Below are 27,944 nucleotides of genomic sequence, written 5' to 3'. Positions count from 1 at the left end.
GATTGACGCTATATGCTTAGACTTGTCGAAAGCGTTTGACCGGGTCGCGCATTCTGAGCTGCTCACAAAACTTTGTTATCTTGGCGTTAACAAAAACATTGTTATGTGGATAAAGTCTTACCTGGCAGAAAGAACGCAGTTCGTAGAAGTACGTGGCGCAAAATCTTGTATGTTGCCAGTCACTTCGGGAGTTCCCCAGGGATCTGTTCTGGGTCCGGTTTTATTCTTAAGTTATATTAACGACATTGTCGAAAGTCTGAACACAAAAATTACAGTCCGTCTATTTGCAGACGATTGCCTCATTTATTCAACAATTTCAAGTCAAGAAGACCAGGTATTGTTGAACCAGGGTTTAAACAGTATACAAGAGTGGTGTACCAGATGGAAAATGAAATTAAATCATGATAAAACTGTTTTTGCAAGGATAACTAGGAACACTAAAAATATTTTCCCTTTTGACTACCAGATAGACGGCAAGCCTGTAACACGTGTCAGGCATTTCAAATATTTAGGCGTGACCATATGTGAAGATTTGAATTGGAAATTGCATGTAAATAACATATGTGCATCAGCTGAGAAAAAACTTTGGTATTTGAAACGCAAGCTTCGACTTGCACCAGCAGATGTCCGACTCACCGCATACGTGACTTTAGTACGCCCCAAGTTAGAATATGCAAGTGTTGTATGGAATCCTTTTAGAAAAAACCAAATAGATAAAATTGAAAAGGTTCAGCGACGGGCTGCAAGGTTCATACTCTCAAAATACAGGTCAACAGACTCAGTAACGGAAATGCTAGATAAATTGAACTTGCCGCAACTTTCCCAACGACGACAAATAGCCAGACTAAAGTTCATGTATCTAATAAGTAAAGGCCAATTCAATTTCAACACAGAACGGTACCTTCAAACACGATCATCACGTCCAGTACGCGGTAGCCATCCTAGGCAGTTCCTTCCTCTACAGGTAAGAACAGATACGTTTAAGTTTTCGTTTTTTCCAAGAACAATTGAACTTTGGAATTCCATACCATACGACATAATAGAAATCAATTCCCTTGAGCAATTTGAACACTCTATCCTCCACCACTTCGCTGCTGATACATTAACAGTATAGCAGTCAGACAGATACCCCTTCCTCCCCTTTATTGTTATTTTTATTTACGAAGTGCGCTGTAACCTGAAATGTAGCACCTTTGATAGCCCTGTAACCCCAATTTTTGATGCAACCTTTCTACCATTGTGTTCTTGTACGGCGAGCTGACTGGAAGTGTATCCATCAAGAAAATTGTGTATATAGAAAACTGGCGCTGGCTTGAATTGTGCACTTATGTCGTATTTACTGCACTGTGTTTGTGTTGTATATATAAAAAAAAAGTCATTGAATTCCCACCCTGTATCGGCCCAAAAAGGGCTAACAGTATCAATAAATAAATAAATAAATAAAATAAAATAACTCTGTGCGTTTAATCCTTGTTAACTACAACCGCACAGCGAGTATAACTACTATGAAGTCTAATATCTGCCTCCCATAACTGACATCGCGTAGAAAATTGTTTCGTATCACCCTGTTCCACAAGCTGTACCATCATCCCGCTCTTCGTGATCACCTCATCCCCCATACAATTTCTGTATCCCGCCGCATTGATCATGATCACAAAGTCGGAAGTATGTCATGCAACAGAAAATGCTGCTCGCAATCATTCCTGCCGCGAACCTCATGCGACTGGAACCACCTTCCCGCAGAAGTTGCCGGCACTGAAAATTATGAGCAGTTCCGCGTAGCACTAGCTAACATTGTATATTCAGGCGCTGTTTAATATTCATGTAATCAACTGTATTTTTCTCTCAGTTTTCGTATATTTACCATTCCCCCTGTGTAATGTCACTGGCCTTGAGGGGTAACATAAATAAATAAACAAACAGAGTATGCAAGCCTCTTACACAACATTCACTAATATTTCTTTCTTTCTGTAATAACGATTTGTAGACAGCCTAAAGACTCATATTTCACTGACGTGAAGGTTCATTTTTCACAGTCACAGTTCCATACTGTAGAGCGCAGGATAGCGCTTGTGCTGCATCGTTCTTCTTCTGTGTGTGTCATTGTAGGCGCTATTGTTTATTTTCTCAAGTACTATGCACCATGTACCCCAAACTGAAGTTCTTCTAAACCTTTGATATTAGCAGTTGCAAATTCAAGACTTCTGCAGGATTTGAAGGAGGCCCAAGGAGCCGAGGACTAATTTTATGCATATGTAAATGTAAACAGCTAATCTATCTGTACTATTGTAACTTCCATTCTCTTTTTTGCTTTATGTGCTGTTTTTATATTTCGTGCCATAGTGCTGAATGTCGTAATTTTTGTATGTATAATAGTGTAAATTGATACTGTATGTCTGCTGTCAAAGTGTTCTCTTTTTCTTTATTGTAAAGCGCGATTGTAATGTTTATCTCCTATATTGTTTGGTGTACTTTCCATGTTCTTGTAAAGTACCAACTTGTTTTTCCTACGTTCAAAACTGACATCTAATGGTCTCCTGGGCCTTGTCAAGCTGTTTGGTTTTGGTTTATGGGGTTTAACGTCCCAAAGCGACTAAGCCTATGAGAGACGCCGTAGTGGAGGGCTCCGGAAATTTCGACCACCTGGGGTTCTTTAACGTGCACTGACATCGCACAGTACACGGGCCTCTAGAATTTCTCCTCCAAAGAAATTCTAGCCGCCGCGGCCGGGATCGAACCCGCGTCTTTTGGGTCAGCAGCCGACCACCATAACCACTGAGCCACCATCAAGCTGTGTGCACAGCTTTTAGCCCAGGGTGACCAGCCAGATTTTTGTGGTAAATAAAGTGCATTGACTGATTTATTAATTCATTGATATGCAACTTACAAATGATTGGAAATGAGGGGAACATGTGCACAGGGCGGAAAGCGCGTGGTCTCCCAGGAAACACTGAGGTGGCCCCGAGAAGGGCCTTTAGTAAGGACGACATCCGTTTTGTGCCTCTTCACTAAGCAGCGACGACACGGCGTGCGCAGTCCTCGTTGTTTTGCCCGAGCTGTCGAAGCAATCCTTGTTAAAAAAAACACGAGGGAACAAAGTCATGCTGTGTATGCAGATGCGATCGCCTCGTGGTTCCATTCACGGCGAACAATCATCCGGCAAGCCCGGCTCTTTCGACGGATTCAGGAAACGACTGAAAAGAACAAAAGTAAGGAGCGAAGAAAGGTGCACTGCTTACAGGTTAGAACACAAAAAAACAAAGCTAGGCGCTGCACTCGGTTAACCCATTCAACGAGGCGTGGCATGAGCTTTAAATCCGATTTCGACAAGGCGTGAGAAGTCGCTAAAGAGGCAAAGGCACACTGCACTGGGTGAATAATATAGCTAGACTAAGAGCAAGTCATAACTTCTCTAAAGCCACACTGCACTCGTTTAACCCTACAACGAGGCCTAGCGCGGGTTCTGATGTCTGGCGCCGATTTCGACAAAGAGAGGGAACACGGCCGCGAGATTGGATGCCCGCAATCTTCCAGGAAGCAATGAAGCGGCCCTGAAAAGGGCCGTTTGGAGCAGCTCTTCAACGTCAACCTACAGCGGCGTGGCGGCGAGCAGTAGGCCCAGCGTCCACGGCGAACAATGACATCGGCTTCCGAGAAGCATATCCAGGGAACGATGCTGCAAAAAAAAAAGTTTCGTTACAAGCACCGAAATTTGGTGAGCCCTCAATGCACGAGAAAACTTGCGACAATGTAGTTCAGTCCTTACCTCGGGGTTGAGAATGCGCACGCCCGACAAGCGCGTCAGCGTAGCTGTCAAACGGCGGTCCTCAAAGCGCGCCTGATGCGGATCCTTGTAGTGCCGCGGCAAAAACTTTAAATACGAGCATGACACTAGCCACGTGCTCCTGGCGAAACGGCGAAAGCCGCAAGCAAAAACTGCACAGAAATTTCAGCTGGCTGTCGCCGACGAGCGCACCACGCACGAACGCCATAGCTGCACACGCCTCGAAACGAACGCGCCGAGGATCACGAAACGAATGAATGCCCGCTCACCACGCACGCACGCGCGGCGCGGCGGGTGCACCTAGCGATTCCCCAGGCGCTCTAGGGAGAGGTCGAGAAAGGCGCGCTGACGCCACGTCCGGTTGAGAACGAGGGCGAAGTCAAAAAACGTCACGGAGAAGCGCATCCCATCGACCAATCAGCGTTTCCAGCCTGCCTACCCGCAAACGCTTCTGGTAGGAAGGTGGCGGCAGAACGGACGGCGGCTGCGAGTCGAACGGGATAGGCTGCGCGGGAGGCACCGCGGGCTGACGGACAGCTGCTGCATAACTCAGAGGGCGTGGCTCGGGCAGCAACTGAGGCGGTGCAAACGCTTGCCGGATCTCCTCGCGCACGACTTCAGTGAGGGCAGCGCCGCAGCGGCTGTGGGATCAGGCGAGATGATGTGGAGTTTCCGGAGCTCCTCGCGAACTACGTCTCGGATCAACTCTCGCAAAGAGGAATGTTCACTGGCGCTGCACGAAGCGGCCACTGAGGGCTGAACGCACGCAGACTCGTTTCGTCGGGAACGTTGCTGCAGCAGGGCTCGCTCAATGAGGGTTGCTTCACTGATGAAGTCGGCAACGGTCTGGGGGGGATTCCGCACCAAACCATCGAAAAGATGTTCTTTTACCCCCTGCATCAGGTGGCGCAACTTCGCGGCCTCCGTCATGTCGGGATCAGCCCGCCGACAAAGACGGGTCACGTCCTCGGCAAACATGGCGACGCTCTCGTTGGGCTTTTGGATACGGGCTTCCAGGAGGCGGCGCGCTCGGTCGCGGCGGTCGGGGCTGGAAAATGTATCGCGCAGCTGCTGGCGGAATGCATCCCAGCTTTGAAGACCGGTCTCCCGGTTCTCGTACCAGGTTTTGGCGCCGTCTTCCAGCGCGAAGTATACGTTGCGCAGCTTCATGGCAGAACTCCACTGATTAAAGTTGGCCACACGTTCAAACTGTTCAAGCCAGTCGTCGACGTCTTCAGCAGGAGCGCCATGGAAACTCGTCGGTACACGGGGCTGCTGGAGGGTTAGATGAGGGGAACTCGCCTGCGCCATGGGATGAAGCTGAACGGGGCGGCGGTCGGGAAGGAGACCGAACTCTGGGGAGAGGCCGTGAACGCGGCGGCTGCTGCGATGAACGGGCGTAGACACCAGCGGGAGTCGGTTGGGACTCGCTGAACCGCTGCGAGAAGAGGTCCGGGACATGGGATCTTGAATGCACCTCCACCAGTGTTACGTAGCCGTTGGGGCTCGTAACCGAAAGGCTTTAATGGGGGGTGACGTGGACGGCACCGGAGAACAAGCCAAGAGCACCCAGAGAAGGCCGGAACCGATCTTCTTCTTTCACTCGGCGGTGCACGCGACTTGCGAAGAGCAGCCGCCTTGTGGCTGCTTGTGGAAACGTGGCAATATGTACTTTTAAAAGTGCGCCTGTTAATTACGAAATATTAGTTTTTATTGTGTTCATTACTTGGCCAATAGGAGAGCGAGTCGTCTCTTATTTTGGGCAAACTTTGCACTTAAATGCTTTTCTGCTTGTTTGTTGCAATCATTAGACAAGATTTTCAATGTTAGGACGTTTGTAGTTATCAAACAGCTTTATTTCTTGATTATTTTTTGGCCAAAAGTTGCAGTTCCACAACAAGTAGCTCACCGCCCCATGATGCTTTGAGCGCCCATGGTGGCTGAAGTGGTCTCGAGGTACAGTGAACTGTACTCGAGGGGTCGCCATGCAAACTCCCATAGACGGGCTGCCAGCTTTCCCTCTAGGTAATAGTAAGAAACTCTATGGCTTTGAGCGCCCATGGTGGCTGAAGTGGCCTCGAGGTATAGTGCCTAGAATATACTGCCAGTATATTACTCGAGGGGTCTCCAGGCAAACTCCCATAGAGGGGTCGCCAGCTTTCCCTCTAGGTAGTAGTAGTAAGAAACTCTATGTCCATGGTGGCCATGGAGGAAAAAAAACTCATTAAAACTCAAAATCATAAAAAGTTTTTTTTTTCCTCCATGATGGTGACTGACGTGCAGCGCCGCCAGCTTTCCCTCTAGGTAAAATAGTAATAGTAAGTAACTCTATGCCTCTAACCACCTCATACCTATTATAGTTCCATAGTGCTCTGTAATAATGTCTGAAGAGTGCCGACCGGAGGTTTGTACACGCACGACGTGGGTCGCTTGCGCCGTCTAGCGACGAAAATTGGCGTTCGCTCTCGCCGCGCGTGGTCGCGTGCTGCGTTTTTTTTTCTCTCTCTCTCTTCCCCATCCTTGCTCGACGGCCTCGACCAGTTCGCCCATGGCTTAGCGTGGACGTCAGGCATTTCGGCGTTGCCGTGATGGAGATCTGCTTAGGGGAGAAGTATGACAGCTCTGCGAAGTTCGCGAAACAAGCGTTCAGAGATTTTCCGAGTCAGAACGAATACCCCACTGAGCACACAATATCCTGTAGATGTCTAGAAACATCTATAAAAGTCATAAATATCTTGGGCTACAAAAGACATCTACAAGACGGTGTTTGACACTCGTCTAATAGACATCTTAGCCAAGACGCCTGGAAGATTTCTTTGGAGGGATATTTGCGTCTTCAGCTACACAAGGCGTTTAGAAGTTGGCTAAGCAAGTTGTCTCCAAGACATCCCCGGGAGACATTTTTGTGGCCGCGTACACATGATGCAATTGGCTTCGGCGCTTCGACTAGGTCACAACTCGGATGAACGAGTAGCCGACTGTCGCGCCATATTCCCGTGAATCGAAAAAAAAAAGCTGAAACGGAACTAGCAACAATTATAAGAATCCGAGAGAAAAGCTTAAAATTAAAGCCTGCACAATATTATATGTATCATATATATATATATATATATATATATATATACACAGCAAACTAAAATTAACATTTTCAGCCATAGCGCTGCGCACGCACTTCTAAAATTAAGGGCTATGAAATTAAAGGCAGGTTTTAATTCTATGGCGGCGAAAAGCCGGCGCCCACGTACGTGCACGCGCGTGTGCTGTTGTTGTTGTTGCGACTGAAGGAAGAAGGAAAAGAAATTGCACGGGCCTGCTACTGGCTCTGTTTATAGTGTACTAGATTATAGCTCTGTTGCTGAGCCACCTCCGCTGCCTCGTGCGGACAGAAGAGAAAATAGAGAAAGAAGGAAGAAAAAGAAGAGCGAGAGAGAAAGACGCGCGTCGCAACAGCCGTCGTCCGCCTGCAGCATGGAGGAAGGAAATTCCTCCATGGCCTGCAGCGATTCCAACCTTGATAAACTTAATTTTATTATTAGTATTTGTTTCTCATCATATTTTAATTTTTTTTTTATTTTCATTTTAATTGTCACTTGAAATTATTGTATTCGTATCTTGAATTGATTTAATTTTGTTAACTGCGGTACTGCACATTGACCGTTGTTCCCGCGCAAACTGTCAGACAAGCCGGAGAAAGGAACTGGAGCGGTTGCTCCGTCGTCGCTATTGATCGTGCTTCTTTGGTGTCAACATCAACCCGGTGTGGGAGCGGCGCCTATATTCGGGTAGTGTCCTTACGTTTTTGATGAGCAGTACTCAATTGTCAACTAGGATAGCATGCACGTATAGGTGTTTTATGTGTATCCAGTATCCCGACCGGATTGTCAGATGTACTACAGGCATGCATCCACGTGCACGCGAAATGTAATTATGTACCGCGGCCAAAAAAAAATATAGAACTATGCATGCTGGGCAAAAACTAGCGCTTCCTCACTGGAATTTTTGCTGACTGCATATTTGTTGACTGACTTTATCGTCAGCGGGGCGTCTCGGTGTTAATTGTTAGTGCTGCCGACACCGGTAGGCTTGCCCCGTTTCTTTCTCGCTTAGTTACATCGTGCACGTGTGCGCCGACCCGCGAGCTCTCGTATGACAGTGCTCCATTTTCAACTAAGATGAGCGTGTAGGTGTACCCGCCGGATTGTCAGGTGCGCGCAATGTGTAATATGGAGCGGCCAAAGAAACCCTTTGAAAGTCTTTCGCGGTGGCAGAAGAGGCGCCGGTTAAATAAAATTGTGTCAAAAGTTTCTACATGTAGCTCTCAGCCTATCACGACTGATACCCGGAGCACTGCAGAAGCAAGCTGTAGTAACTGGGTGGACAGGAACGCCTCCAATAATGTTTGCACTACGTCAGAGTTCGAATGCGAGATTGGTGGTGACGTATCTGAATGCAGCTCTCATGAGGGAATGGATTCACCTAGTAGTCATGCTGATACCCTTTCTGGAGATGAAGAGGTTTCATCTGAGCTGCCGTCCTTTGAACAGGATAATCCGAGCGCGCGCATTGTTTCGGTTTCAGGCAGTTCGAATTCTGAGGATAATCCGAACGCGCGCATTTTTTCAGTTTCAAGCAGTTGTGGTGACCTTGCAAGGGGGGCCGATTTTGGCAGATCTTGCCCAACTGAGTTGGCACAAGATGGTGCTTTTCATGACAGCTGTCTGCAGGTAGGAGTGGGATGCACTAATTCTGAACCTGTGCCTGTTCACGACAGTAGCTCAGATGAAACTGCGTCAAGCAAGAGCTTCCCTTCAGATGCATTCTCTACAGATTCCGAGGTTGAGGCTTTGCCTGGAACTTTTTTGAGCAGCATCAGTGAAAAACAGACAAATAGTGCCATGGCAAATAGTGATTCAGTGTGTCGCATGAAACACTTCCTGACTGAATGGTCTGGTGATCATAAGATCACTCATGGAGCCCTTTCCTCACTTATGAATGAGTTGAGGCGTTACCCCATCTTCTCAGGCTTGCCGCGCGACCCAAGAACTTTGCTGTCTACACCTCGCAGGGCATGCGCAGTAACTAGAGATGTGCCACCGGGTTCCTATTTTCACTTCGGCATTGCAGAGAGTTTGAAAAGCCTACTTGTACAAGTCAGTGACCTTTCGACCATACCACCCCAAATTGGTATAATGTTTTATGTTGATGGGCTGCCACTAACCAAAAGCACTCACAGTCAGTTTTGGCCAGTTCTTGGTAAAACTCAGGACGTAGCTCATAGTGGAGTATTCTTGATTGGCTGTTATCATGGCCATGCAAAGCCAAATTCCGTTGAGGAGTACCTTTCGGATTTCCTTGCTGAGCTTCAAGACCTCTTGGCAAATGGATTCCATTTCTGTGGACAAATATTCTCTGTTTATGTAAGGGGATTTGTTTGTGACGCACCGGCTAAAGCATTCTTGTTAGGCACCAAGTCGCACTCCGGCTACTTTGGCTGCGGAAAGTGCACACAAGAGGGCGAGTTTGTAGATGGAACGGTCGTTTTTCTTGAATCTGACGCACAGCTGCGAACAGATCAGTCATTTGCTCAAAAAGCACAAGAAGAACACCATGTAAAAGACACGCCCCTTCAGTCCTTGCCTGTAGGCCTAGTCACACAGTTTCCTTTAGATTATATGCATTTGGTCTGCATTGGTGTTGTGAAGAAGCTGCTGCTTCTGTGGATTAAGGGCAGTAAATCTTACCGCCTGCCATCACTGTCTGTAAATGAAATATCTCAGCGTTTGGTTGATTTGAAACAATTTTGCTGCGGTGAACTGGCACGACTACCACGGTCTTTGAAGGATCTTGGCTTTTGGAAGGCAACTGAATTCCGTTCCTTTGTTTTATACTTTGGTCCAGTAGTGTTGAAAGGTGTCCTAGGGCAAGAGAGGTATGAACATTTCCTCGTACTGCATGTTGCTATTATCATACTTGCTAGCCCATCCATGTGCATGACATACAATAATTATGCCAAGGACCTTCTTTGTTTTTTTGTTCGCAGTTTCAAGTCATTGTATGGTCGCGGGAAAGTTTCATATAATGTCCATGGGCTAGTGCATCTTGCTGATGATGTAGCAAACTATGGAGCATTAGACAATTTCAGTGCCTTCCCGGCTGAAAGCTTTATGTTTCGTCTGAAACAGCTGCTTCGCAGTTCAACTCGCCCGCTTGAGCAGTTGCACAACAGATTAATTGAGCTCAAAGAGAGTGGCAACCTCAATGCCTTCCAGAATGGTCCAGAACCTTCCATTGTTTTCAAGAAGATGCATATGGGAGGACAGCTACCGAATGACTGCAGGGGGCCACAGTTTCACACTGCCGTCTTTCCAAAGTTTGTCCTTAAATCGGCTATTGGAGACAATGGCTGCATTCTCTCCAACTGTTGCGTAATCCTAGTCTCCGATTTTTGCTTTGATGAAGCAGGTTCAAAAGTGATTGTGGGCAGACAGTTCACAGAGGTGAGAGATTTCTACACTGTACCTTGCCGCTCCAGTGACGTGGGCATTTTTGTTGTATCTCATCTGTCATCTTGCAAGGTGTGGCCGGTATCGCGTGTCCAGTCAAAATGTATGCTGCTTCCTTATTTAGGTTCCAATATTGAGTATTTAGCTTTTCCATTGCTTCATACTATGTAATTTTGCCTCATCATCAGATGTATGTGTTGTTGTATCTTTAATTGTCTACTTTTTACCAACACTTCAATGCTTTTACTGTCTGCAGCCTAATAGTTTTCACTTTTTCAGGCAATGTTTGCTATAGTTCGTTTTTTATCCGATGACTCAATCGATGTGGTGCCAACAAATTGGCTAAAAGGAGACGAGTGTCTGTGGCCAACAGCGTTCCGTGCAACTCGTACCGTCAAGGCGGTGAAACACCGAGAAGTGCCAGATGCTTCTTTCAAGAAGCACACTGTTCACGTTCTGAGTTTTGAAGGTAAGAAAACCAGTGTGTTTTCCCTGTTATCTTTTCTTAATCTTATGGGATTAAGAAAAGAGGATATATGTTGAATTCTGCTGGTTAATTAAAGGAATATTTAATATAGCATGAACTGTCTGCATTTAATGCAACATGGATGCGATGAAGCACAAACAGTGAAACAAGATAGTAGTCACTTCATAGTTAACACCAGCACAGTTGAGTTTTACTTTTATACAAAGTGAAAATTGGATTTCCACAATATAGATCACCATAATTCTTAGCTTTGGAAGCAGAGTGGTCGTGTTTCATTTGTCCTGTTGACGTTTCATTTGTTAAAACTGATTATAAAATTTATCAGTATTTTTGGAGTGGAAATTTTAGAGTATAAGCTCTACTTTTCATACTGCAACTCTCATGATCAAATTAGGCACGGTTTCGACCTTCCTCTGCTGGAGGTGTTCCCATATGAAGTAACATGCATGATTTGCTGGGGAGAGATGCTGCTGTGTACCAAGTGACTAGGCCAGGGTAGAACAGCTGATTTGCTGGTGCATGGCCCTTCAGTCTTGCCGCAAATAAGGCACGCGCTGCTTTGAATATGTCAACTCTATGGTGCAGGCACTGAGTCGGATCATCTTGCCAATATAGCTTGCTGGAATGAAGGAAAGGTTATTAAGCCATACAAATATACTGCCATGATTGACAGAGGTTACTCATATAATGTGGTCTAACCAGGACAAACCTCCAAAATTCTTTCTTCATTGCGGTCTGCCTTTGACAGTATGTTCAGTAGTGTTATTTTTACTGAAGTCATAAGGAAACATTTCACATTAGATTTTTAAACAATTGTTTTTGACATTCACTGTTGGAGGCTTTAAATTGGGCTAAAATGAATGCTGAACGTCCAATTTTGTTTTATTTTAGACACATACCAAAGGGCAAGATCAAAATTAAGAAAAGCTGAGGATACAGATGACATCGCAACTTCAACAGATCAAGGTATGTAGCCCTCAATTCCAAGTATTAAATATTTCAGAAGTACTGCCACTAGAGCTTTGAAAAGGTGTACTCTGGCTTTGAAAGTTGTGAACAAGAAAATACTGTGAATTAAGAACTAGTTACTGCACAGCTTTATGGCTTAACCATTTATCATTTATGCAAACAAAGTAGCCTAATTTGCTCAATACTTGCTAAGCTGGATACTATCTTTGCATGATGCTATGCTTTGAATAGTTGCCATTTGGATATGCAATACTCAGTGAATCTTACTGATCTGATTGATCACATGCCCAAGAGAGGCTTTGGCGCATCTTTCTGTGTCCTATCAGTGGTAGAATTTCGGAGTGAGTAGGCCACCTGCTTCATCATCTGTCATGTGAAAAAATGTTTTGCACTGGACTTTGCTGTTAGTGTACGTTATAAGAAGGGATGATGTAAATAAACTTGTTTAAACAATGATCAGCTGTAAGTATAGTAGTGAAGAGGTTCTTTAAAACTGTGACGGCTGGCTGTACTTTACTTGGCATGAGAACTGGCTTGCTCTTTATCTGAAATGACATTTTCCCATTTCATAGCTGGCAACACATGCTTACTTTGCATATTTGCTGTTAGCAGCTAAATTTTAAGGTGTTGAAACGATGCTGAAGTGGTGAGAGTCATGTTTTGATAAGTGAGTTATAGCGAGTGATGTCTCTATGCACAGATATATGGAAAAGCACTGAACAAGGGTTGGGGTACCTTGGTTTGCAAGGCGAGCCAACATTTCAACAAAGGGGCTTATCTCAGATGAAGACAAGATCCCTTGTTAAAATGTTGGCTTGGCTTGCAGGCTCGGGCCCCCTCAACCCTTGTTCAGTGCTCTTTCATACTGTGTAGCCATCTCCTTTCTCCTTTGTTACCCTGTGTACAGATGTCTTTAAACAAACTATGAGAGACATCTCAGTGCTATCTGTGCATTTCGATTCGATCATTTATCTAGAGCTCTTGAGCGGTGTGCTGAGCAGAAAATTAAATCATAGCACAGGTGCTTGTTTGGGACCAATGTAGTCTGTGTGGATTGCATGACAGCGGCCTCGCTAGAGTATGTTGTCAGTAAAAGTCAGTGCCTTTTTTTTTTTTTTTCACAATTTCACTTCACTTTCGCCACAGCATCTCTAGAAGCCAAAATTATGCATCTGGAATCTTCTCGAGTTGGCAATTCACCCATTGCACATTTAAAAATGGTACTGCTTATATTTTTGAGTAGTAATATTGAATACTGTTTGCATATTTATGTGAAAGAATATAATATGATTTTTGGTGACAGTACTGCACCTAGCAAAGCTATTTTATAAATGTGCAATGTGTGAAAGCAAGCTCAACTACCTTCCAGATACTATATCTGGCGTTTGAAATTTTGAGGCATAAGACCAATTAAGAAAATTTAGAAAGGAGAATCATCTTTTTTGATGGCCATCAAATTATAGAGTATTGCCCTTGAAATCAAAAATGAAGTTCATTACTTGATTTTAGCTAATTAAATTGTTTAGCTCTGTAGCAACCAGAATACCTGCCTCGCTGTATAACCAATCTGCAAAGGCTACACCAGGGTACTCATCATAATTTTTAAAATGCAGATCTATAGTAATTAAAAAAAATTGTAAATTCACTTCTAGCAGTCTTATCTATGGAGTTCTGAGTGGGGTGGCTATTTATGTGGTGAATTTCTCACCTTCGTGCTAGTGGCATTCACAAACTGTTGATATTTAGAATCGGTACCCAGTATAGACATCGCCTTGAACTTTTTTGCTGCAAATTCACATTTCATTTTCAGAGAAGGGTCGTGGGAAGCGAAAGAAGGTATCGGCAAGTTTGAGCAGCTCTGATATCTCTGATTTTGAAGATGGAAACAAAGATTTTGGACTCCGTGGTATTCCACCCTCACCTTTCAGGTCTCAAAGGCATGGAACGTTCCCTTTCTCAAGAAATTTTCTGGGTGATAAGAAAATAACTGATTCTTTCAAAGAGCTTGTTCTAATTTAGGAGCTGAATTTCAAAAGTACTCTTTTCATGACAAAGAAACACCATATTCATGGAGGTTATAATTTTTCTTGTTTGGTTAATTTTGTGTTGTTGCTTCTAATTGCAGTGGTTCAACTTTGCATGGAGAGAACAGTTCTGCAGCATTGCACACGTCCACAGGCATTTTGTCACCATGTCCTTCAGGTGAGGTCACTAGCGTTACCATATGTTCGGTACTGTTAAGCAGCACTGAGTTGCACAGTGCTTATTTGCTGGTGTAGGTGTTTCAGGCTTTTACTTAAGCAAGTCTGCTTAGGGAAATGCATGCAACATTCATGTAAATATATCCAGCTATATGCAGTCTCCATTGTCTGCAGGGGAAAGAAGTTTTGAATCATCACCCACTTCTGCTGGCATTTTGGCAACAAGTCGTTCAGGTACTGTTAAATGCTAGGAGCAGCTAATTTCATTTCAGTTTAAGAGCTTTTAATCAGTGTTGCTGAAGTTCTTTGGCTTGGAGTATTTCAGTTTATAATTTGCTTGCATTATAGTATATGTGTAGAGTGTGATCGATACAGTCTTAGTGTAAATGCATCCAGCTATATGCAATCATTTCTACCGGCAGAGGGGCGAAATTCTGAAACATCTCACACCTCGACAAGTGTTCTGCCACCAAGTACTCAAGGTATGCTTGCATTGCGGTGAAACTTGCCTCCCCCTAATGCAGAACCCTGCGCATGTCTTTGTATCTGCATATGTATGTATATATGTTATTATAAGCTACACGCATCATCCTTGCCCACAGAGAAAAGGCACTTCGAATTCGGAGCAGCCCACACTTCCACAGGCGTTATGTCACCAAGTTCAGGTACGCACACCTGCCTTATTATATGTTAAGTGCAATTAGGTGCCATCAAGCTGCATAGGTTTCCATTGCCAGTCTGAGCATCGTATGACTGCTTTTCGGGTCTAACTGTATAGTAATGTGTGCAGCATAATGGACGCAGCATTTATGTAACTATATCCAACTATGTGTAGTTATTTTTGCTTGCAGTAAAACAGAGCTCTGAAGCATCACACACTTCCATGGGATTTTTGCCACCAAATCCTTGAGGTATACAAATGCTACCTTATGTTATGTTGGGCACAGTCAGTCGCCACCAGGAAGCAGTGTCTAGTTACTTCTTTGAGCATACTGTGACACCGATTGTTGGGCTTGAGCATAAATTATTCAGTATGAATGCACATATATCTGACTTCATGTTCAGTCATTTGAAGCTAGAAGTAACTGTTTCAATTGAAATTTTGAGTTGTAATCAATTTATGAGAGTCTATTTCTATCGTCTTGCAGTACTTTTTGCTATTAAGTGAACACTTACTTTGTTCGATCTATTTGGGGCAGTTGTGGTCCGAAAGACCTCTCAAATTTTGGTTCGTCGGGTACTTTAACTTCAGCATAGTAGCAAAAAACATTACATATTGATGAACGTTAAAAACACTGGTGTATAATATGGAAGAGGTTCATCATTCATTGTATTAACATTTTTGCTTTATATGCAGCCTGCCTTGGATGCTCACATGTGAAAGACCGGGCAGCATCAGAAGCAGGAAGCATCAGCTCTGGTAAATAAAAATTCTTGCAAATAGAAAACAAAATACTTGAGCACCATGCAGGAAATAATTGCACAATGGATCTGTCTCAGTAAATATAGAGAGTAGGAAAGTTTGTTTCATGTGCAATAAGAACTGTGTCAACAGTAAAGTAAATTTATTCAAGTATGAACTGCTTTACTCAGCCAGTTGAATCAGATTTCTGTCAAAATCAAGCTGTAGAGTTGTGCTGGCTCTTTGGGCTTGGTACTGCAGCACAATTTGCTTTTGTGGGCAGCACCATGTAATATCCAGTCCTTTCAATCTGTATACAGCATGCCACATACTTGCTCCATCAGAACAACAGGCATGACGTGTGCTTCTACTTTATGGCTTAATGCATTTACTTCTGTTTCTTGGTTACTCTTTTCAGATAATGCACTTCGGATTCTGCGAGAAGTTTGCTTTGTGAAGAAAGAGCTTAGAGCGATAAAAGGGCTGTTGGAAAAAGGACAGTGCGGTGATAGTGGAGGGTCTGGAGAATCTGTCATTTTACCATTGAAAACAGAGGAGGATATCCAAGAAATTGAAAAAAAGCTGAAATGTCAAGAGTTTCATGCACGACTGGTATGTTTCATTTTACAAGTGTGCTGGTGTGGTTCATTTGCTTTTGGTGAATAAACATAGTTGCCAGTTCATGTACCTGACAGGGTACTCAGAGAAGGATGCAAGGCATAAAGCAGAGTGCACAAGTTGCTCGTAGTGTGCATATATGGTTCATTGGGAGCACATAATTAGTGTGGCAGGAAATTAAAGAAGGATGTGGCCATGGATATGTAAAGTAAAAGCAAGTGCAATGTGGGCATTACATTAGCAATGCTGCTGGACAGATTTCCTGCCAAAAACATGTATTACATAACCCCTACTGGTTTTACAGGTTCGCCAGCTTGCTGGTATAGGTGGAACCACTGCCCAAGCTGCGACGACAAGGATATTATCAAAGTTGATTGATGACTCTTTGGGCCAACATTATAGCTTGTATGGCCAGAAAGGCAAGAAGGTGTTTGCTAACTTGGAACTATTCAATGTGATCCAGAGTGAGTATACTCCCATGTCACATATGACTACTCAAGGCAGTTCTGGCATTAGATTCTTGAGTGCTGAAATTTTTGCAAACCGCTAAACAGCGCTTGTAAGATATATGGTCATATCATAGCTGGATACAAAAACATACATAATTTTTCATTGATATAGTAGTTCGTGGTTAAAGCATCATATCGGCACAAGAATTTCTAGGTCTCTAACTTGTTTGTTACTGTCAAAAATTAAAACTGATCTCTTTACTTTTCAGTAATACACATGCTGCATACGTACCATTGCCCATAGTTCTGCTGTTTTAGTAGGATAGCTGCTGTTTTCACGTTGTATCCTACTCAGCTGAAGCCCTCTCTTACTTCGCCTGGCAAAAAAACCTTTACTCCCGGGCAACTTTTTGTGGCTATGCAACCAAGGCTGCGGAGCAGTGCTTTAGTTCTGGCATATCTGGCCTCAGTTTCGGTTTCAGTTTGACCTTTACTTGAAGTCATAGTTTTCGAGCCGCAAGCGACACAGCAAGGTCCTTCTTTAGCCAGCTTAGGGCCTACTTGAACGTAAATGTGTGGTTAATGAATAAAACACACTTTGTACATTGCCAAAACGTGTGCATTGCGTTGTGTAGCAAGACCAGCGGGTAGACGCAACAAAAACAGCCAGCGTGCATTTCAGATTACTGACAGATGGTGTAGCATCTCGTTTTGCTCAGCATATTCTGCTGATTCAAAAATGCACTAAACTAACATTGCACTGTCTTGTGTTGTAGAACGATCATGATGTACCGTGATCATATAATACTCTAGAGCATGATCCTTGAAACTGTTGTGCTCGTGATTGTGTTTTAGTGTTTTTTATGCCGTCATTTTTTTTTTTTGCCTCTTACAGAAGCAGTACGGCTTATGAATGGACTCTCGCTGGCATCACTGCAAGATATCCAAACAGGAGTTAAAGGGTGGCTCAAGAACTGCTCTGCACGGCTGAAGAATGCCAAGAAGAGGTACTTGGATTGTGCTGATGCGATTTATACACTTATCCACATGTACTGAGAATTTGAAAAAAAAAGTCACCTTTGTACTCATGTGGGCTTGTCTTTTTCCCCCTACTGTTTGAAAGTGGAGGCAGGCTATTTCACTAGTTTAATGGGTTGAGCTCCTTGCTTGTAATTAGCCCATCCCTGTCACTAGGTCTAAGCCCAGTTATAGGAATAGGCACTTGTGTTGGCTTCTCTATCTTCTGTCATCTTTTTTGCACTTGTTAACAATGAAGGTGTAAACTACCAGTAGCCTGGACATCAGAGGTGTGCCTTAGCAATTTGAATGCACTTGTGAAGAAATCATATGGATAAAAGACTGACGGCAAAAATGAAATATTGTGCAGCTTCGTAAAGTATTGCGGGGTTTTTTTTTTTGTTCACTGTTTGCAAAGTGAACAAATATGAAATTACCGTTGTGTTAAAAGTTCTTATATTCTTATATAGTGGGTGCTATCTACTGCAATACCGTACTAGATATTACATTGACTTGGCTATCCAATTAACAGTGACTATAGAGTCATGTAATCCCTTTTAACAATTGTTATTGCAACAGCTGTTTAATCAAGGATACTGCAGAAGTCCTAGGGGGCTATTTAAAAAAATGATTTTGGTGTTTAGTTTTTTCTTTTCCTGTCCTCACTTTTTTAGTCAGCATTTTGCTTTTGATTCTTGTAACATTTGCAGGGGTAGAGAGCAGGTCTGCTGTTTGAAGTAATGCATGTTACGTATGTTTTGTATATATGTGACTAAAAGATGTGAAATGTGTAGTGGAACACCACACAGGGATGGATTGGAAAAGAAGCTAACTGTGCAGTGATACATTTTTGCATGCAGAAATTTTGTGCTGTTGAAACACAGCTGCGATGCCTCATGGCCACTGTTTGGCTGCAGCTTACCTAAAAGAAAAAGCTTGTTAATGTTACAAGAGGCTGAGTTAACTAAACAGGTGTGCAAATATTCAGTATTTTCTCATAACACATTAAATGTCCGTTTCGATTCACTCAACAAGTGAAAAGGTGCACATTTCAAATAATTTGCAGCTAACAGAATAAAGTGAGGCATTTGGATCATAGGCACCAAATTTGAATAGGGCGTGTTTTTTTTTTTCTGATGACTTATTTTAAAACAGAGCCTACTCTGACAATGCACAGCATGGCCAGCTTGTGCAAGGAGCAGTCAGTGCCATTAGGACTGCAAATTAATCCAATTTATGGACGATGGTTTAGAATCAACAAGGTTCAGCCAGGTTCAGTAAACATGTCCTATCACCTTGCCGGATATTGGAGGTCGTGGCGCACTGCTCTTGTCCTCATGTCAGCCAAAGTGTAGCACTTGTTTCCATCACCGTCAGAAAGAACAAGCAATTTCATTATGTGAATATGAATATCATCGGGCAAAATCTGACTGTGTTCAGTCGTTAGTTACAGCATTCCTGGATGAATGTTTGGTTTGTGTCAATATCCACAAACACAGGGAATAATCGCGTGGATGTTTGATTTGGTTCTCACTATTCAGTTTGATTTTTTCTGCTCTCTATATATACTTCGCCAGCAAAACTATATTATTCAGTTTAGTTTCAGAATACTATTCTCGCACCACTATAGTTGCTAACAAGGCATTCTTTGCAGACAATTCATTTTGCCTTGCATGATACAGCTTTTTTCAGTATGACAGTGTGACCGCGGACAACAAAGCAAAATTTTTATGTAGGTCCCATTTTTAATGTGGAAACAAAACATAAGGCACTTATTTCATAACTTCATAAAAGCATACTGAAGTATGTTACCTATAATTTTCTCATTGCAGGATGTCTAAGGGGACTCCTGATCACCTCACCTCCACCTGCCAGCCAGTCTCAGCATTTGTGGAAGCTGCGAACATGTAGTTATTCCAGGGAAACTAAGTTTATGGGCACACAAGTCCATGCCATATGTTTTTTTAAGATTTTTATTTATTTGCTCATGACGCCAAGCGGCATACTTGTTTTCATGCTTATTTTTTAGTTCTGTTTACATTGTCGCTGTTGTGTTGCGCGAATTCTTTGTCATGTGTTCTTTTATTTACTGCACTTAGCATATCTTGCATTTCATACTTATTTTTCAGTTTTGTTTACATCGCTGCTGTTGTGTAGTTGTGCATAAGTCCTTGTCATGTTTTTTTTTATTTTACTCACAGTGCCAACTGCCATGCTTGTGTTTTACAGTATATCTTACATTTCTTGCTTACTTTTCAGTTCTCTTCAGGTCATTACATTGCTGTAGACAGTGTTTCTGAGCACATAAGTCTAGTCATTTTTTTTTTTTTTTTCAGATAATTATTTACTTGCAGGGACAAGTATATCTTGAATTTCATGCTTTTCTCTTTAGATAATTCCTGGACGATTTTTTCAGGTGCATAAATCTAGTCATGTTTTTATATTTATTTATTTACTTGCCACGCCAAATTGTATCTTTCATTTTATGCTTATTTTTCAGTTCTGTTTGTCGTTGCTGTCGGCAAACCATGCTCCTAAGCGCATAAGTCCTTGTCATGTTCTTTCTTTTAAGGCTTTTATTTGCTTACTCACAACACCAAGTACTTGTGTTTTCCAGCAAATCTTACTTTTCATGCTTATTTTTCAGTTTTGTGTAGGGTGTTGCTGTGACAAGCCATATTTCTCAGTGCATAAGTCTGTCATGTTCGTTTTCTATGCATTTTTATTTTTCAGTGCGCCTCACATTATCATGTTTATATTTCATTCTGTTTTGCTTCTCTAGCTTTTTTTTTTCAGACTGCTGCTTTGTTATGGCCTTTACCTACTGTTTAATCAACTGCCACAGTAGATTGGTTTTTCTGAATCCTGTGTGTAATGCCCTCTTTGGCCCTTGAGAAGGGTGTAAATAAAAAGTATTTCATTTCGTATTTGATTACTATTAAAGTGAAAGCTTGCACAACACTGAGTCGTTATTTTTTAAAGCTATTTGCATGCTAGAACTGCGTGCAACTGGCTGACTTTTCTGTAAATTGCCAAGTTTATAAATGTGGCGGGTGCAGGCTAGCCGTTAACTGTTCTTACATGCAAGAGGCTTTGATGTTAGCAATTAAGATTTGCTGCAGATCAACAGTGCTAATAAGCCTCTTACATATAAGAACAGTTAGTGGTTATAACTTCAGTCTGTCAAATCGTATTTTGAGTGCGTCTATGCAAGATATTTTTAGCCTTTTAAGGAGAAAATAAAGGCACATTAGCACAGAAATATACATCTCTAAGACGTGCCAAATTTCTTTCATAGACATGCAGTAGGTGTCCTTAAGATGTGTACACGATCGTCTTCCAAGACGTCTTGTAACCCAAAATGTATGGTGCGTTATCCCAGCTATGAGACTGCTACTGACCAGCTTGATAAGTCTTGAAACATCTTCCCAAGATGAACTCTAGATGTCTTGAGTGACTTGCAAACACTTCTCATAGATGTTCAATAGACTATTAAAATATCTGGCTAGCTGTCATATAGACATCTTCCATGTCTTACCTAGACAATTTGTAGATGTCTAAGAGATGTTGCTGTGTTCACTGGGTACACTGTTCGTGACTAAATACAGCGTTGTGAACGAGCACTTTTTTAAGTTCGGAAATTTCTAACTTGAGTGGTTTTCACGAGTGCAAGACGTCAGAGTTAAAGTTATAACGTTGTTTGAACCATTCCCCTTCCCTCACCGCCACCTCCTGTATTTCGGTTCCTTCGAGGCGCGCTCGTACACCGCTTGCCTCTTCTAAACTATTCCAGTAGATACCGCGCGGCATTCGGCAGCGCTTTTTGGCAAGCGACCTAGCTATATGTGCCGGTTGGCCGGCCCCCGTGCTGCAGACCTTCATGCACCTTTTGCTTTTCTAAGCAAGTGGTTTAATTTCCCCCTCACCACCTTCGTTTAGTTCGCCTGTCCCGCAGCGGATCTTCAAACTTCCCAACGGCTGTGTTAGCAAGAAGTGGCCGGATTCTTTCGAATAAAGAAACAGGTTTATTTTAAGACTTAAGGATACAAGAATAACTGGATTATTGATACGTAGGAGGTTCGGCGGATCTGCAGAGTTGGGAGGGCCTCGCCGACGCGTCTCGTATCGTCGGCGCCTCTCGGTCATCTCTCTTCCCAAGCTGCAGCGGTGGGGCTTTTATAGCCTGAGGAACGGTGGCCCCTCAGAACTGGCCAATCCAAAGGCAGGACTCGACGGCAGTCCGAAAGGACCAACCAGCGACCGCGCGGCCAACCGCTTCAAATTTTGCCGCGCGCGGTGGCGTCCGGGGGAGGAGGAAACGGTGCCTCGCTGTCTGGCCTCTTGCGACAAGTCCAGGCGTGTTGCTTGAAGATGCTTCTCCTTAGGACTCCGCTGCCGTAAGGCGCAGCATCGTGGATTGTCAAGGGACGCTAGTATAGGAGAAGTTAGCGGCATGCAGAATTGGAATCGGGGGGGTTTCCAGGCGTGACAGCGTGTAAGTTATGGGAGTGCTAACAGCTGCAGCAGCCCTCGGCGTCCCTTTCCGTAGTCCAGCCTGCCATCGACGCGCATCGCCTTAGGAGCTGCCGCTATACACATGTGTAGCGGCAGCATAAGTGCGCGCTTGCTTGCTTTCTTTCCGTTTCATATTTCGCCCATCATTGAAACTTCTAAAACGAAGCAGCGCTCGCGCGCGAGGTGCGGGCGCTCGCGGTCGCGCCCGAGGCGCCTGCGTCTAGGCGGCCAAGAACGATTATTAGCGGCTTTATTATTCTGGAACACGCGTCTGTACAGCTATAGCTACAGGCGCGCGCGCACGCACGCACACACACATACATACACACACATTTTGCTCCGGACGCAGCAAGGCTGTAGCAGCATTGGAAACATTGGACTGACAATTTTGTAAACAAGACTGACGTAAACAAACAATAAGTTCAAACGGAAGTACATATTAACAGCGCTAAACGACAGGACGAGATAGAGGAGTAGACAAACACGGCGCTGAACTTACAACTTCTTTGACGATACAATTGCTATTTTTTCATACTGACAAGATTACGAAGTCGCCGGTTGCGTTAGTAATACTTCTTTAGCTTTGTCAAAGAAAGAAATGACATTGCTGCACAAAGGGTACCTTGAAGGCAGGTACAACACGTGTGACCATCGTGGCTTGTTGATTTTATCTCCACATTGATGTATGACTGTGCGCACGTGTGCCCGCTTTTGTATGTACAGAGAATTCCGTTTTTATGTGCGGGAATTAAAAAAATTCCTTTGAGCAAACTACTGGCCTAATCGAGAGCAAACTTCGCTCACGGGGTAGCATATTATGGTCTACGTTATTTGAGATGTAATTAAACGTCGGCACTTGGAATTCTCTTGGAACGGAATTCTCTGTACAGAGAATTCCGTTTTTATGTGCGAGAATTTAAAAAAATTCCTGTGAGCAAACTACTGGCCTAATCGAGAGCAAACTTCGCTCACGGGGTAGCATATTATGGTCTACGTTATTTGAGATGTAATTAAACGTCGGTACTTGCCTGCATTTCTTGAAATTAAGAAGAAACTGCTGTCAACTGCGAGTAAAGCTGTCGAGCCGAGCAGCTGGTTTGACAGGGCGCGCCATCTGCCGGAAGACGAGGCAAACGACGTCCCGGCTCGTCTGCTCGTCGAATCTCGCCTTCCGGCAGATGGCGCGCCCTGTCAAACCAGTTGACAGCAGTTTCTTCTTAATTTCAGGAAATGCAGGCAAGTACCGACGTTTAATTACATCTCAAATAACGTAGACCATAATATGCTACCCCGTGAGCGAAGTTTGCTCTCGATTAGGCCAGTATTTTGCTCACAGGAATTTTTTAAATTCCCGCACATAAAAACGGAATTCTCTGTATATATTGAAATTTTTTCCTTCCAATAAATTCAGTTGTAAGTTCAGTGCCGTGTTTGTCTACTCCTATATCTCGTCCTGTCGTTTAGCGCTGTTTATATGTACTTTCGCCATGGAACACCAACTCGCCCAATCTTCCGTTCTTCTAAAGTTCAAACGCGCTGCGTAGAAGCGGACGACTTTTCGCCACTCCCTCCGCCTTTCCTCTCGGGCCCGCAGTTAGGAAAAAGAAAAGTAAAAAAAAAACACAAATGCGAGCGAAAGGACTTTACGTAATTGCAGTGTGCGGAGTGTCATATTACAGGCTGGGACGGAGCGGTGGGACCGTGGCCCCCGCGATAGAGCAAAGAGCAGCGGCGCACCGCCGCAGCCGATCACGGAGGCCACGGAGAAACAAAGTTGATATTGGTTTTTCTCGTCAGATGGCGCAAGCGTATCACGTCGTGCGTGTAAAACTTTTGGTCGGCGCACACGACGTCGTGCGTATACAATCACTCATGTCTGAATTCCTTTTCCATCGAGCAATCAGCGTTTCCAGCGTACATACCCGGGCGATGCCCGGGCGCTGCAGCTACTTGCATATATATATATAAAAAAAGTATAGGCTAGGTGACGAAAGCTGCCGCCCGATACAAAGGGTAAAGCCATTATCATCCATCCATGCGCGCGAGTAGCGCGAGTCCGCGGGGCTCGAGAATCGAATGTGCCCACTGAAATCCGAACTGTCCCAACATCTCTCCGTCTTCCCTAGGACTGCGTTTCTCGTCGGATCGTCGGTTTCGCCAGCAATGGATTCTGCTGACTTCCTCTATAGCTTAACCAGCATGCGGACTGTTGATTTGTTCCCCGATACTACGGAGAACTACATGAGCGATGTCGTGCCGTTGCCATGTTGGTGTCGGGGTCGTCCCAAGGTTCCCTTGAACGAGATGCCTTTATTCCAGTATCTCAAAAAGCAAATGGAGCAGAATCCGGAGCAGTTCGTAAGTAGTCTGTGCTCGGTGGGTGTCGTTCGGAGGTCATTATGCTGTTTGTCTTGTTCCAGGACCGTGTGGCAGCACCTTCCGGCATCGAGAGAGGACGACCGCCCACTTCAGCTTCGGTAAGCGCCTTCGTGCGTGCTGTTGGTGCAAATTGACGTGTGTGGCGTGTTTTCAAATATATGCTCTTCGGCCTCCGTCAGTACAGCGTGGCAGGATGTTCAAGGACAGAACGATTTATTCCTAAGACATTTGTGCTGTATGCCAGTAGCTTGGATCCATTGCTAACACTTAAGTCGTATGTGGTCACTGCCGTCAGCTGTCGAAACGGCGACACCGTGGCCATGTAAGGCGGCGTCTCGTTCTCTAGCTGCATTGCTGGTTGCGAGCACTTGTAAGAGTTATAAATTGTTATATGAGAACATATTCACTAATTTCATGGTCAGACAAACGTTTTCACCACAAGACTAGTCGACATGAGCACGCAGAAGGTGTGGAAACATAATTAAGCAAGCTACTGTTACGTTTTAAGTTCCCTGTTTGTGTGGACCCGAATGTTGCAGTAATGTTTCTTCGTTTCCTGTGTGCGGAGAGGGAGGCTGACAGACAAGGTGATCGCATTAGAAAGTGATAAGAATTATTTACCGCCATTCTTTTCATACTCTGAGTAAGTTGTGAAAAGCTTCACTTCAGGATAACATAATTGTGGTGCCTGTTGCGAAGCTGTGCAGCAGGCTTTGATGCCTTGCTTTGGCTTTAGGTTTTCATTTGGAAAAACACAAGGCAAGCTCATCTTTTGCCTAGCTGCTAGTGTTGTTACTTACCTACTTTACCTTGAACACTGTGCATACAATGCGTAAGCTATACATTTCCACATATCTGTACATAGCTAGGCATCAACAGCTGAGGTGCCAACCATTGGGGACATCTGTTTGTACACAGGCTGGTGGTTCTCCTTCAACTAGGCTCAGAGCACAAGTACATGACAGCAAAATAGCTGCATGCTTTCCTCTGCCTTGATGGGAAGCAACATTGATTTTACATTCTGAAGCTACTGGACATTCAAGAGATGACATAGAACAAAGAACTTTTTTTGTACATTTTTTTCATCTGCCTAATGCAGCAACCAGCATTGGAAAATCGAGTATAGCAATTCTTAACATTCAGAGCTGCAAGTTATATGTAAATGGCATGTTATGTCCCACACCACCATTCAGGATGTGAAATGCATTGCTGTGCAGTTGCAGTGCATAACTATGCATGGTTAATTTTGTTTGTGAGCAAACTTCTTATGCATCCATCAAAGCCGCATTAAGTGGATGCCTCTCACTGCAGGAATAGCTGCTATGTCACTTGCCCATCCAGGCTCTTGATGCACATTAGTAGAGGTTTTCAGCCACAAAGTCTCGGTGCATGCTTGTTCTCTTGTCTTGTGTGTGTGTGTGGTTTTCGGCGCCGTTACTTTAAAATGAATTACCAACTAGCCCAGCAAGAAGTTCTCATAATTCGTATGTGCAGGAAGACTACAGTAGTGGTGAAAATTCAACACATTTGTAATGCAGTTGCATTTTTGCATTACAGCTAACTAAAATTAAATCAATTGAGAGAGTTAAGCATGCCAGCTTCTGCAGTAGTTATTCCATAAAGCATAACAAATATTCAACAAAAGCAATTAAGCTGACAAAAACAGGAGCCGACAATCAAACAGGTTGTGCCCCTTGCTAAGGTTGTAAAACATTGGTAAATATGTACACAGACTTCTGTGAGGAGGAGCGACACGTGGGCAATGAGGGACGCCGCAGTAGAGGGCTCTGGATTAATTGAGACCCAGCGGGGGCTCTTTAATGTGCGCTGACATCGCACAGCATACGGGCGCCTTTCGCGCTTCACCTCCATTGAAACGCGGCTGCCGTGTCCCCGATTGGGTCCTCCGACTCGGTAGCCGAGCGCCCTAACCACTAGGCCACCGCAGCGTGTGTAGAAAAAGTACTGAAAGTCCTCCAATGATTTGTATCGTTCAAGCTCTTTGCCATCGCAGCCACTCTGCTATACAAAGTGTGCAGCAGTGTGCTCACACGTAATGCTAGGCTGCGGTTGCTGGTAGTCCATATGTTCAGCGCCTGGTAGCGCGAAACCTCTAGGAAATATGTACCCTGATATATATTACAGAACAGTGTAGCAGCCACACGATAACAGTAACAAGAGGCGGACTTTTTAGCGAGTGAATGAAGAGTCCTAACTTCAGTGCAAACAGACGACGCATGCCGAAACATTCGCACTTGCAATGCTTTTTCTGCCTTAATTCCAATATGGGATGTCGAGCATGGACATAATAATGCACATAGAGTAGGCTGGCCTTTTTACGACTTCATTCGCGCATATTAACATATTAAGAGCGAATTTAAGCTTGGAAATTCCGCATTTCAAGCAAAGCACCGTACACGTGCATCTCGCCGAATGACCCGGAAGTTGGAGTACCCAGCATGCCTTGCGGCTCGTTTCGTTTCAGATTGGGCACTACTTATACTGTTGGCCAGTAAAGGCCATTACAGGATGGATGGAAGTAAACACACTTTTTCACAACAAAGGCAAAGGTTGTGAGATAAAAAAAGATTGCAGTACGAACATGAGTACAAAGTTACAATGCGTACAGTATATACACACACACACACACACACACACACACACATACACACACACACACACACACACACACACACGCGCGCGCGCGCGCACAGACACACACACACACTGTACGCATTGTAACTTTGTACTCTTGTTTGTGTCAGCGGTTGTCAGCGGTAGAGCACCGGACGCGTAATTCGGAGGTCGTGGGTTCGGATCCCACCGGCGGCATGTGGTTGTTTTTTCTTCTGCTTTTCTAATCAATTAGCTTTAAGCGATAACATATTCAGTAATATGCTAAATCGAACAACAGCACAAAATAAAGAAACAAATTAAAAATCCCCTGTGCCCCTTGGTTTCTGTGGCTGTTGGCTTCTCTCATATTTATAACGAGCCCCTCATTCCCCTTCCCTTGTTTGCTTAATTGCTTAGCGAGGGCCTCTGTTCTGGCAGCCTTGACGCCATAGGAAGCATAAGAGGGTTCTCACACAGCTTCCACCCTCGCCGTTCGATGACGTTCTACGTCGCATCAGCGGTAACTCAGGACGTGCTACGTCCGCCGCTTAAGAACGTGGGTGGCGCTGGTCAATACTCCCAAGGTTAGGTTACTTGTAAACATAAATACCCCCGAAAGCAGCAGATCTGACAGCCGTCGCCGTAGCTCAGAGGTAGAGCACCGGACGCGTAATTCGGAGGTCGTGCGTTCGGATCCCACCGGCGGCATGTGGTTGTTTTTTCTTCTGCTTTTCTAATCAATTAGCTTTAAGCGATAACATATTCAGTAATATGCTAAATCGAACAACAGCACAAAATAAAGAAACAAATTAAAAATCCCCTGTGCCCCTTGGTTTCTGTGGCTGTTGGCTTCTCTCATATTTATAACGAGCCCCTCATTCCCCTTCCCTTGTTTGCTTAATTGCTTAGCGAGGGCCTCTGTTCTGGCAGCCTTGACGCCATAGGAAGCATAAGAGGGTTCTCACACAGCTTCCACCCTCGCCGTTCGATGACGTTCTACGTCG

At 44.1% G+C, this 27,944-nt stretch overlaps 3 protein-coding genes across 7 annotated transcripts in view; 2 read left to right on the top strand and 1 right to left on the bottom strand.

Moving 5' to 3' along the window:
* Positions 1 to 2,867: 2,867 nt before the first annotated feature.
* On the bottom strand, positions 2,868 to 12,568 carry LOC149349239 (uncharacterized). 2 transcript variants are annotated; one of them, XM_089578174.1, is made up of 2 exons: positions 3,594 to 12,568; positions 2,868 to 3,194 (listed from the first exon to the last, which is right to left on the bottom strand). In XM_089578174.1, exon 1 carries the CDS (start codon positions 5,243 to 5,245, stop codon positions 4,334 to 4,336), a length of 912 nt encoding a protein of 303 aa, XP_089434300.1. In that variant the 5' UTR covers positions 5,246 to 12,568; the 3' UTR covers positions 2,868 to 3,194; positions 3,594 to 4,333. The 2 variants fall into 2 exon arrangements, with proteins under 2 accessions (XP_089434300.1, XP_089434301.1); XM_089578175.1 differs by having other exon boundaries at positions 2,868 to 3,676; positions 3,767 to 12,568.
* LOC149349238 (uncharacterized) lies at positions 7,282 to 20,336 on the top strand. Its single transcript, XM_089578173.1, has 12 exons — positions 7,282 to 10,756; positions 11,666 to 11,740; positions 13,554 to 13,680; positions 13,869 to 13,945; positions 14,119 to 14,178; positions 14,367 to 14,426; positions 14,547 to 14,609; positions 15,302 to 15,364; positions 15,765 to 15,958; positions 16,269 to 16,428; positions 17,309 to 17,420; positions 19,263 to 20,336. Exons 1-12 carry the CDS (start codon positions 10,570 to 10,572, stop codon positions 19,339 to 19,341), a joined length of 1,257 nt encoding a protein of 418 aa, XP_089434299.1. The 5' UTR covers positions 7,282 to 10,569; the 3' UTR covers positions 19,342 to 20,336.
* A 3,472-nt stretch (positions 20,337 to 23,808) lies between these two features.
* Positions 23,809 to 27,944, top strand: part of LOC149349237 (uncharacterized) — a 51,292-nt gene continuing 47,156 nt past the window's right edge. For 3 of the 4 annotated variants that reach the window (XM_089578171.1, XM_089578170.1, XM_089578169.1), the window contains exons 1-2: positions 23,989 to 24,303; positions 24,366 to 24,422. In XM_089578171.1, the coding sequence (XP_089434297.1) occupies positions 24,022 to 24,303; positions 24,366 to 24,422 (339 nt within the window). In that variant the 5' untranslated portion in view covers positions 23,989 to 24,021. Of the gene's footprint in view, positions 23,959 to 23,988; positions 24,304 to 24,365; positions 24,423 to 27,944 lie in introns of those variants that run through there. The other variant, XM_089578172.1, reaches the window with a different exon arrangement.

This window comes from Amblyomma mixtum, chromosome 3 (assembly GCF_055824585.1).
Source record: "Amblyomma mixtum isolate Tamu chromosome 3, ASM5582458v1, whole genome shotgun sequence".
NCBI lineage: Eukaryota > Metazoa > Arthropoda > Arachnida > Ixodida > Ixodidae > Amblyomma > Amblyomma mixtum.
The sequence above is the reverse complement of the archived record's forward strand: the minus strand, read 5'-3'. Positions and strand labels throughout refer to the sequence as shown.

Excerpts from the sequence above, each read along its gene's own strand:
- LOC149349239 (XM_089578174.1), bottom strand. The coding sequence starts at position 5,245 with ATGTCCCGGACCTCTTCTCGCAGCGGTTCAGCGAGTCCCAACCGACTC.
- LOC149349238 (XM_089578173.1), top strand. The coding sequence starts at position 10,570 with ATGTTTGCTATAGTTCGTTTTTTATCCGATGACTCAATCGATGTGGTG. Across the intron at positions 13,946-14,118 it reads TTTGTCACCATGTCCTTCAG|GGGAAAGAAGTTTTGAATCA; the intron begins GTGAGGTCACTA and ends CATTGTCTGCAG. Across the intron at positions 15,365-15,764 it reads AGCAGGAAGCATCAGCTCTG|ATAATGCACTTCGGATTCTG; the intron begins GTAAATAAAAAT and ends TACTCTTTTCAG.